The sequence below is a fragment of the Drosophila subpulchrella genome, chromosome 3L (genome assembly GCF_014743375.2).
Source record: "Drosophila subpulchrella strain 33 F10 #4 breed RU33 chromosome 3L, RU_Dsub_v1.1 Primary Assembly, whole genome shotgun sequence".
NCBI classification, from domain to species: domain Eukaryota; kingdom Metazoa; phylum Arthropoda; class Insecta; order Diptera; family Drosophilidae; genus Drosophila; species Drosophila subpulchrella.
In genome coordinates, this window is record NC_050612.1 from 25,026,974 (window position 1) to 25,037,885 (window position 10,912).

Consider the following 10,912-nt stretch of genomic DNA (forward strand, 5'->3'; position numbering starts at 1 on the left):
TCGTTATCGCTCGACCAGGGCTGGGCAACGATAACGATTAACCAATCGATGGATTCCATAAACTAGTTCCGTGAACCAGATCGATTACCCGTGCTTTGTTTATTTTCTTTAATTTTCATACTGGCTCGTTTTTAATATTAAAAAATATTTAAAAACTAAATTAAAAAGTTTATTTTTATTTTTGTTCAAATATTGACATATTTTTTTAATCGCTGTATTTTAAGCGAAATAATAGGCAGCCACACTGTTGCAATGCAGAAATGAAATAGAATATTTACAAATGTTATTTTATAATTATTAACTTTGCAATATATATTTTATGAATTCAACTTGAGGTACACTTTTAATAGATGAAAATCTGCCAAAGTGGCTGCGAGATAATATGGTTCCGAAAATCCATATGGATTTCGAGGACTGACCCTGACACCAGCTGATTATGGAAATATTATTACATATTTTTGTTTTTACTTAAAGATAGAAGAGAGGTCATCTCCAACCTGCCGCCATGGACACGAATGTCAACCCCCTGGCTGTAATCCTCGTTTACTTCGATAGCAAGGGAGACCGGCTGTTGTACAGATATCCCTACCAAACACTTGGCCAAACGGAGGAGGCCAGCGATGAGCAGAGGAAGTCCAGGTGAAGTTCCTATATCGAATGTTATTATCTCAATTTCAACTGCTTGATATGCCCACAGGAAGCGCAATCCCTATGCCGTGGCCCATGTGGACGACCTGCTGCAGACACCCACCCACTTGGGGACTTCCCAAGGCCAGGGACAGCTGCAGGGATTCGCCGATGAGGTGTTGTCGGCTCTTTTTGCCGTCAAGCCACAGCTATGCAACCAGAAATTCGAGCTCAAGCTGAACGACGTGCGCTTCGTGAGCCACCCCACGCTGATTCCCCAAAAGGAGCAACGGATTGGAGTCATGGCCAAGCAGCAGATGCTCATCAATATCGTTTTCGCGCTCCACGCCCAGGCCAGCTACTCGATTGTAAAGTGCTACCATGAGCTGAGCAAGCGCCTGGGGCTGGCTCTGAAGTTCGAGGAGCAGCGCAGTGGCTATGTCACCGAGCAGACGGCCCACATGGCGCGCACACACGACGAGCAGCAGCAACAGCCGCTGGAACGGACCTTGGAGCTGATTGCAGAACGCTGTAGTTTGGCGCAGGCCCTGCGCTCCATCTTCCACGATCTTTGCACCACCGGACTGCTGAGTACCTCGCTGAATCACAACCTTACGCTGTGTTTCTGCCTGCCGGCCAAGGCACACCAGCTTCACAAGAAGGGAAGCATGGTGGATCCGGAGACCATTGATCGCTGTCTTCGTGCCCTGAAACCCTATCATGGCATGCTGTTGCTGGTCGACTTTGCAGAGCTGCTGGACTGCGTTCCACCGACAGGGGCACGGATGCTGTGGCAACTTGTGGACGCCTACAACCCACTGATCAGCCTTCAAAGCATGGCCTCCAAGGCGGACTTGAGCATCGAGCATGTCTACAAGCTGGTCTCGCATTTAGTCTACTGGGCCAAGGCCACTATTATATATCCCCTCTGCGAGACAAACGTTTATGTGATCGCGCCAGATGCCCCATTACACACAAAATCTCATCTGGTGGAGAAGTTCTCCGCTCGTTTCGCTGGAATGTCACTGTTTGAGGTGATCTCGGATTTCTCGCTGCCCACTTCGATTGGACATTTGACCACGCCTCTGCAGCAGCCGGCGCGCCAGGGTATCCTCGCGCAGATGGTCATTTGGATGCTGCAGCACCATTTGCTCATGCAGCTGCACACGTACGTTCAGTTTATGCCCAGCGAGGATGAGTTCGGAGACTCGGCCTCCTGTAGCAATCATCTGAGGGATGCCGTTAGCGATGAGGAGGGAGAGCAGGAGCAGGATGCGGATGAGTTGCACGAGGGCTCCATGTTGAGCATGTCCAGTCAGCCGCTTCCAGTGCCAGCGGTGTCAATCGGTGGCCATCGACGTGACGCCTCCGAGGACCACTCTTCCCTGGCCTCCGACAACATCGCCGTGCAACCGTCGTCCAGCCATAAGTCCAACTTCAGCATCACCGCCTCGATGAGCACGGACAACTGTGACAGCCTGGATTCCATGGAGGACGAGCAGAAGCTGAAGGAGCTGCTGCAGGTCTTCAGCGATGCGGATCGAGCCGCCATCCGGCGCATTCCCGCTTCCGCCAATGTCGACGATCTTTCGCTGCTGGTGAAGCTCTACCAGATGGGCTACTTTAAGAGCGAGCACCACCTGGAGGAGATCATGTACTTCGAGAACCTTCGTCGTTCGCAGCTGCTCCAATTGCTGGACAAGTTCAGGGATGTGCTCATCATCTACGAGACCGAAGATCCCGCCATCGCATCCATGTATAACAATACCAAGTAGATTTGGTCGAATTTTGCATTCCTATAAGTTAATGTTGAGTGTTTTTGTTAGTTAATTAAGATATGTAATCTATTAAATAGAAATGCATACAGTTTGTAAAGTCTTCGAAAGAAAACCAGATGATTTTCGGTTGCATTAGCAAAAATATATAATTATTTATTATTCTAAGCGAATTTGTTTGTTCAAACAGTTTGGTTAATTTAAAATAGGATTTTTCTGGTTTCTTATACATATTTTTATGTCTAAAATACTTTAAATAAAAATAAACAAAACAAAGAAAAAAATATTTTTTTCTTTTCTCTTGAAAGAAAAAAAAATTGAAAATTTTCAGCATCTTCTTAGTTAAAGTTTTATTCCGATCAAAATTTAAATGACATATTAATAAAAAATAAATATAAACAAAAACAAAGAAAAAACAAGCATGTTGCTTCAATAAAAAAAACAACAATGAAATGCACTTTTGGTATTTTCGGTATATTTTTATGTATAGTATTTTTTCGCAGCTGGCTTTGGATATTGCTTATCTTCCAACCTTCCTGGAATTTTTAGAATCTACTCAAATTTCACCAAGATGGACCTTTCGCAAATGTGCCGCGTTTGCCGCGACGAATCCGATTGTCTGGTGGACCTGTTCGCGGAGGCGAGCAGCCTCCGAAGGGATCAGGGGCAGGAGCCGCAATTGGCCACCATGTTAAAGGAGTGCACCGGATGTAACGTGGCCAGGGCGGATGGAAAGCCGCAGTTCATCTGCGTGGAGTGTGCGGAGGCCACAAGGAACGCCTTCCGGCTGAGACGGCAATGCCGGAAGAGCCATCAGTACTTTGACCAGATGCTAGAGATGATCAAGGATCTGAAGAGCATCGAGGATCGCCTGAAAATGGATACTGGAGGCAACGATTCACAGAAACTCGAGTCCGGCGTGCAGGATGTTGAACCTGCAGAACCTCAAGGCTTGGAACATCTCTTAGTAGAACTCGTGGAGATGAAGTACAAGTCGATAGACACGCAGGAGCAAACCAATGGGAGGAGGTCGGAAGGGGAAGAGCCAGACGAAAAACGCACTGGCATAAAGAGGGCCAGGTCCTACTCGGAAAGTGAGTCCTGGAGTCCGGAAAGTGACTGCGCCAAAGACGACGGTGATGAAAACTGGCCGGCTTCGAGGAAGAGCAAGGCGAAGAAGGGACGCGATGCCTTTGTCTGTCTCGATTGCAATCAGTCCTTCATGCATAAGATACACTTGCAGACCCATATGCGTGTCCATACGGGTGAGCGTCCGTACAAGTGCTCCCACTGTCCGCGATCCTTCGCCCAGAAGGGCAATCTGCACACCCATATGCGACTTCACACAGGTGAGCGTCCCTACCAGTGTCCGCAGTGTCCCAGCCGATTCCGGCAAATCGGGCAACTCCGTGTCCACATCCGGGTCCACACTGGCGAACGGCCGTACAAGTGCCATGATTGCGGGCTTAGGTTCTCACAAAATAACAGCCTGCAGAAACATATGTTCGTACATACAGGAGTGAAGTTCCAGCCCAAGCAACGAAGGAAAACAAACAAAGTTTAAGATACATAGATGTTAAGACGTTCCTTATAATGTTTCCATTGTCTTTCACTTCACTACTTGTTTATCAACATAGGATAAGTGAGATGCCAATTGGCATTTTATTATTTCATGCGTTAATATACTTATTATTTTTATTATTCTTATTATATATAAGAATGTTGCTCGAATTGATTTCTTTTTCCAATAATACACAATGTGTAAATGATTTAACAAGATCTTTGTGTGAATCTATATTTAAGGATAGTGTTAGACTGTCAATACAATTATCATTTATGTGTGGAAAGGCTTATCAAACAAAGTTTAAGTATTGTACGAAATCTTCCAAATTCTCAAACGTTTTCAGCCAAATAACTTGCAGCTAGTGCAAAACTCATGATTAACTAGCTTTAAGTGACTTCAATGCTGTACGACAATAAGTCAATTGTCCAGTAATATCTTTTGTTTTCAAACTGCTTTGAAACCCTTGCAGAGTTTATTTACCTACTTAAGATTTTTAAATGTAATTTTTAAAAATGTCTAAATGTAACTACCATGTAAAACATTAAAGAATAAACCAAAGTGTTGCATTACAAATTAAGCATTTTTAATCCACTCGTATCAATGTACATAGTTGGTCATTTTAATATTTATATTATATTAATTTATTTTAGCATGTCTTAATGAAATTCTCTTTAACAAGGCCAAGAGTTAGTTTCGTGGAAGTTTGTGTATGTCATAATGTGGTTAACGAGATGATTCCCTTATATATCTAGACGTCGAATGCAGTTGAACATATAGCAACATGATAATGTTATAAACATGCATTGAACATTTGGCTTGCCAAGCGCCTAACCTAAAGACTCGCGGTCCGCAGTGGGTTCTACTTAATAGATCGACGTTTCGGCTTTCCTTTGGAGTGGGTGCGGCTGTGCATGGTCAGCTGAGCCTTGCCGGTGAAGCTCTTCGGGCAGTCGGTACACTTGAAGGGACGTGGCTTCTCCTCCTGCTTCTTGGCCTTCTTGGCAGCCGGCTGCAGGTCGTTCTCGTCCCCTTCCTCGTCTTCGTCCTTGATGCGATCCACCAGGCTCCAGTCCTCGGCCTCCAGCAGATCGCATGTCTCCTGGTCCTTCTTCTCCGACTTCACGCGTCCCAGGCACTCAACGTTCCTGGCGTAGCGCTTTTTGAACAGTAGAGCGTCGCGCAGTTTCTTCAGGCACGGCTCGCAAATCTTCAGGGGGAAGCAGTCGCCGGAAGAAACCGGAACAGAGCTGCAGCTCTGCATCAGGTCGGCCGGCGTGGGTTCCGGCTCCTTGGTCTTCTTCAGCTCGGCGGTCAGCCCGTCTCCGAAGCTCTTGTTGTCGTAGATGTCCAGCAGTTCCTCCGACTCGCCCATGCAAACCCGGCACATTTTCACAAGATCCTCCATGATTCGCTTTCCAAATTCGCTTCGAGTTAATTATTTCTTTTTTTTTTTTTTTGACTTTTGCAATGAAGGCCGGAATCAAATTTTTTGAAAGAAAGAACTGCAGTGGCAGACCGTATTGCGACCGCATAAAAATACCAATTGGCGCCATTTCAGGGCTGCAAAATATTTAATCGAAAAACGTTAGAAATTAGAGCGGAACATTTAAGAATTTGGGTAAAGCAATAAATTTTTTATTTTTCTTGTATATATTTTGATGTTAGGTCAACATATTAGTTAATATTATAAATATATATATAAAATTAAACTCCAAAATTTAAAATTATAATTTTGTGATATAAACATATTTTTTAGGTGATTATACAAACGATTAATGGTAATCATTTAAAATATTCAAAAACAGCATTATTAAAAGTATCTTGCGATATGATATTTAAGCATAAATTTTTATAAATTTAGTAATTCTGGGTCAGTTTTATATAATAAAAAAAACTACGTCATAAGTTAAAGATCAGGATGCGTTAAGAATCAAACATATTTATACTGAAATAATACAATCCAAGGAATAAATTTAATTTCGTGATTGATTTTTTAAACTTAACTTATTTTTAAACTTTTGACAGTTAGTATCCCTGACCAAATTCAATTAATTGCATAGAACTTCTGAACACTTCATTTCCACAAGCAATGGTAAAGACCCCATAAAACGTTTGCAACTTGCACAAAGATCAAAAGAGCACTGGTCATTGCCTTCTAAGCTTATCGCACCCAACTTAGAGTAAATACTTAAGCAACATCTTGGAATGCCAAGACTATAGTACAAAGCTATACTTAGCTGCATCTCTGACCAACCGCAATAGCGATAAGACTCGAAAGACATGGATTACAAAAGAGTTCATGAAGTTTATTGCATATTTAGCGCCCTCGGGGCGTGATAATAGAAAAGATTACATAAGATAAGAAATAAGAGAGTGCGGGTTCGTTTACATCTCCACGTAAGTGGGCATGGTCATGACACCGCAGTTGTTCTTCTTTGCCGACATCAGGATGTAGCCATCGTTGCCCCAGTAGGTGGACCAAGAGTTCTTCACCAGCCAGTAGTCCTCTCCATTAATGCTTCCATACCCAACTGCCAGTACGGCGTGATCCAGACCATCCACATCATTCTTGCACGTGGGCTCATAGTAAACTCCGTGCGAGTAGAAGCTAAATGTCTTAGGAGACGCATCGATGGCCACCGAAAGAGGTCCGTGCTTGAGCAGGGCCAGCTTGAAGGCATTGGGATCGTTGGAGGTTACGTTCACGAATCCCTTGATGGGAGCCACCAGGGTCACATTGTTGGCGTGACAGTAGCCATCCTGTCCCAGATAAGGGCCGTACTCCTCCTCCGTGGGCACTCCGCCGGACTGCAGCATCCACTGGTACACGCGGAAGTCCTCGCCACCATCGCAGCCATTGTTACCGAAGGCCCAGGAGCAGTCAATCAGAGCCTGCTGGGAAAGCCGGACGAGATTGCCGCCGTTCTTCAGGAAGAACGCGCCCTCCAAGTGGCCAATGGTGCCGAAGGACCAGCACGATCCGCACACAGATTGATCTGAAAGGAGTTCAAAGTTCAAAAGTATAATTAAATTGGTGTAAGATTAAATATATCAATATTAAAATTTGGAGCTTGCACCCACCTTTCACCGGAGTGACAGCGCCGTATAGTCGCCAATCGTACTGGTCAGGAATGTCATCCTGGTATTTGGGCACATCGTAGGGGAACGGCTTGCCGGTGTTGTAAACTCCTGAGGATTTGTAACCACGACGCGCCTTCAACTCCTCCTCGGTCTTATCGGCCAGGTGATTAACGGCCAGCGTGTAGGTGAGCTTGGCCCGGTTCTTGGAGTGGATGTAGCGCAGGTTCTGGCGGAAGATGTTCTTGCGGTGCTCGTGCTCCTTGTCGCTGGGATAGGCGACTCCGTGCTTGCGCTTGAAGTGGTGGAAGGCCTTGTCCACATGCTCATCGGTTCCGGTTATGAACTCCTGCATGGGATTGAAGGTGGCATAGTGACCGGTGCCGGGTCCGGGGAAACCAACGCACTGCAGACTGTCATCGATCTCGAACACCTCGTTGGGGATATCATCATGCTCGTAGCTGTCGTAGTCCAGGTAGTAATGATCGTAATGGGATCCCAGCAGGGTGTTATAACCCCTCATCTCGTAGCGCACCGGAATGGGCATGCGACTGGAGGGATAGTGAGGCGACTTCTTGTACCGCACCCACAACGTATAGACGTTCTTCTTTTGCCCAATGGTCTCCTCCAGCCGGAACTTATCGCAGGTGTAGCCCAAGAAGCTCTCCGTGCCCACCAGACTAAAGGGTTTCGCATCGGGCAGGATGCTCTGGATCTGGACGGACTGGTCGGCGGTACCGTTCACCTGCAGGCAGGTCAGCTTGTTCTCCTCCGTTTTGGTGGTGATCGGAGCCAGTTTCAGCAGGGTTCCGAACTGTCCCTCGCCGGCCAGCTGGTACGTCTTCACCATTCCGCCGTAGTAGTCAATGCGGGATCGCTTGGTATTCTTGTCATACCAGGCGTAGAATGGCTCTGCGATCTCGGCGTACGGAATGTATAGGGTTCCCTTCACAATATAGTTGGCATCCCATTTCGGCGGATTCGTGGCATCAGCTATTTTACGGCGAAAGTTGGGAGAGATAGAGATAGGAGAAAATAAGCGGGAGTTTGACAAAAACAAACGGTAAAGGGCGGCCATCAAGGTTTAAGCTTACGCCATTGCTTTAGTGACATACATATGTATGTACATAGGTAATCGCCAAAGTACAGCTTCGTTCATATTAATATGTGTGCACTTTGAATAGCATTTAATTTGAATAATTAAAATTAAGGCGATTAATGTGTCTAAAAAAAGTGGCGACTAATTATTAAAATCTAAGACCTACGAAAGAATTCATTAAATTAACAAATTTGAAAATACTTTATCTTTGCGACATAAAAATGGCTTAATATAGTTAATTCAATAAATTATTTGGAAAAAGAAAACAAATCACAGACCGAAGCTTTCTTTTTTTTAATTCATGAATTTTAAATTTGTAAGGTTAGTTAAAAATGCTAAGAAGTTGCCCTCACTTGTTATTTATATGCATTAGTTTTATTCAACACACACACACGCACAAACAATTATTCTTTGTTTTGCAAAACCTTTTTTACAATCTAATGTTTATACTCACCCGATAAAGCTAGGCCTGCGAGCAGGGCAAAAGCTAAAAACACTTGCATTCCGGAGAATTCCCTACAGAGTTGTCTGGAATATTATGAATCCAGCTCCACTTTACTTTGCTTCCAATCTTTCCGAAGAATTAAACTGTTCTGCCGGCTCTAGAGTCCGACTGCTTTAACAACAACTTTCTAAGAGTGGGAAAAGGGGAGATAACGTCGTGAGAAACATCGGTATTCATCGGCTAAAAGGTTCCCTTATCGGGTGAAAAAGCTTATTATAGGGTGCTTAGTGTACAGTGTACACTGTACACAAATCACAGCTAATATTTTTGCCAAAAACACGAAGCTTAATTTTTTGAAATAAGGAAAATTATGAGAGAGGTAAATTTAAACCGCTTTCCAAACGCTAATATACATTTTTTGATAAAGTAAACCATTTAGTCGTTGTTTATAAAAACATTTCAAATATATTTTCGTTCAAGATTACACCTAAGTCAGGTCTGTAGCCAAATAATAATTGTCAGTATATAATACAAGTAAATAAAAATGGCCTAATAAAATTGAAATTGCAATTTACAGCATGTATTAATAACTAGATTAACCTTAATTTTTAAAGCACTAGCATTCCAGAGTGGTTTTCAAAATTGCTTAATGCGAAAGGATTTTTTGGGCGAACATTTTTCAAAAGGTGAATGGGACATACTTTGATAATGGAACTCTTTCAAAGAAAATGTAATAATATATAATATGTACATATTTCACATTTGTATTAATATTGAATTAATGGGTTTGAAATGTTGGGAGTAATGTTTTTAAAGCCCCTGTAATAATTTAACCCAGATTAACAAGACCGTTTACCGGTGAGTCTTTTCATGATTGGCTAGGTATTCCCTATTATCAAAGTACAACGGACAAAAAGAGCATTTGTGTGGACCCACTTCCTTATGAGTAAGAAAATGTTTTGTAAGAAGTGAGTTTCGACTAAATATCTGAGGGCAGTGAGGACACTTTTTCGGTCGGTCGACGTTATATATCATATTTTGCGATTGACTTCTTATGCAATAAGAATGCTTGTACTCCTCCGACAAGTCGCTGTGCTTCAAGATGTGGTTCTTAAGAGTGGACTTGTGGGAATACGTCTTAGAACATTGTGGACACTTGAAAAGACCGTCGATGTGTGTTCGTATGTGTTGACTAAGAGTATTTGCGTGTGTAAAGCTTTTTGGGCAATAGGAACAGCGGTGCGGTCGATCCTTTTTGTGAGATAGAAGGTGTCTCCTAAGTATGGATGAATAGTAATGGGTATTCGGGCAGCAAGGACATTTTAGATCTGGCACTTCTTTCGATGTAGGTTTTTTCTTTGGTTGTAAACCCGTATCACTGCAGCCCGTAGTCTGAAAATCGTCTTCAATTTTCACTTGGCTGTAAGTTTCATCAAATCTTACGTCTTCCTCCGGGTAGTCATCTTCAATAGGTTCGTTTTTCACTTGAGCTTGGATCCATTCCTCATTCCCTCCTGAACCTTCTTCCCCTACGTTCACTAAGGGTTCCAGAATAGCATGGCCTTCACTATTGGAAGTTTCGAAATCTTTCCTATCGTGCAGATTGACCTCAAAAGCTTCGAAATGGCGGGGTTTCTCGTCGAAAATAAATTCGCTAACCTCTTCGTCTTCATCTAGGAACTCTTCCTCAATAGCTTCTTTCTTTACTTGGACGTAAGAATGGTGGGGTTCCATTTCTGCCAATCCTTGTTTAAGAGGCTTTACATGGCAGTCGAGTTTAAATTACGTTCACATACAACCTTCCAGGTGAACTCCATATATTTCCTCTATTAATCTGAAATATAGTGCGCATATGTTAGTGTATTCTATTGATTATAAAATATATAGCTTTAATATTTATATATTTAACATTTACCTTTTTGTTTACTGGCAAAACCCTCGATATAACATCGATACCTTAAGGTTTTGAACATATGTTTGAAGCTTCTAGTGTGACCAGATCAAGTTGTTAAAATATCACAACGGAACTATTTATTTATTTTTCTTCAATAAAAAATCGTTGCCAACAAATCTTTTAAACATTTTTTATTATTACAACCAATTTTAAATAAGATTTGTATTTTTTTTCACTTATCAATTAGAGTCCATACAACTTTGTTTAAATATATTAGGAATTGTGTATTACTGTGAGGAATTTAATATTCTTAAAAAATAAAACTTAAAACCACTGTGTTTAGGGGTTCTTAAAGAGAAAATTTTAAAATGCTGATATGATTTGATATGATTATAACTAAAATAGCAATATTTTTTCCGAACTATACAAT

At 42.7% G+C, this 10,912-nt stretch overlaps 5 protein-coding genes across 5 annotated transcripts; 2 read left to right on the plus strand and 3 right to left on the minus strand.

The window, feature by feature from the left end:
* The first annotated feature begins 122 nt into the window (after positions 1 to 122).
* Positions 123 to 2,502, plus strand: LOC119554189 (GATOR complex protein NPRL3). The gene is made up of 3 exons (XM_037864985.1): positions 123 to 335; positions 475 to 639; positions 698 to 2,502. Exons 2-3 carry the CDS (start codon positions 506 to 508, stop codon positions 2,400 to 2,402), a joined length of 1,839 nt encoding a protein of 612 aa, XP_037720913.1. The 5' UTR covers positions 123 to 335; positions 475 to 505; the 3' UTR covers positions 2,403 to 2,502.
* Positions 2,503 to 2,908: 406 nt separating this feature from the next.
* Positions 2,909 to 4,500, plus strand: LOC119554626 (zinc finger protein 28 homolog). Its single transcript, XM_037865622.1, has one exon. It carries the CDS (start codon positions 2,974 to 2,976, stop codon positions 3,964 to 3,966), a length of 993 nt encoding a protein of 330 aa, XP_037721550.1. The 5' UTR covers positions 2,909 to 2,973; the 3' UTR covers positions 3,967 to 4,500.
* Positions 4,501 to 4,532: 32 nt separating this feature from the next.
* Positions 4,533 to 5,489, minus strand: LOC119554627 (zinc finger protein 8). Its single transcript, XM_037865623.1, has one exon. It carries the CDS (start codon positions 5,369 to 5,371, stop codon positions 4,826 to 4,828), a length of 546 nt encoding a protein of 181 aa, XP_037721551.1. The 5' UTR covers positions 5,372 to 5,489; the 3' UTR covers positions 4,533 to 4,825.
* Positions 5,490 to 6,247: 758 nt separating this feature from the next.
* On the minus strand, positions 6,248 to 8,768 carry LOC119554190 (digestive cysteine proteinase 1). Its single transcript, XM_037864986.1, has 3 exons — positions 8,598 to 8,768; positions 7,048 to 8,037; positions 6,248 to 6,962 (listed from the first exon to the last, which is right to left on the minus strand). The coding sequence occupies exons 1-3, from the start codon at positions 8,644 to 8,646 to the stop codon at positions 6,352 to 6,354; spliced, it is 1,650 nt and encodes a 549-aa protein (XP_037720914.1). The 5' UTR covers positions 8,647 to 8,768; the 3' UTR covers positions 6,248 to 6,351.
* A 262-nt stretch (positions 8,769 to 9,030) lies between these two features.
* On the minus strand, positions 9,031 to 10,554 carry LOC119553599 (zinc finger protein 575-like). Its single transcript, XM_037864054.1, has 2 exons — positions 10,504 to 10,554; positions 9,031 to 10,422 (listed from the first exon to the last, which is right to left on the minus strand). The coding sequence occupies exon 2, from the start codon at positions 10,320 to 10,322 to the stop codon at positions 9,441 to 9,443; it is 882 nt and encodes a 293-aa protein (XP_037719982.1). The 5' UTR covers positions 10,323 to 10,422; positions 10,504 to 10,554; the 3' UTR covers positions 9,031 to 9,440.
* Between the last annotated feature and the right edge of the window lie 358 nt (positions 10,555 to 10,912).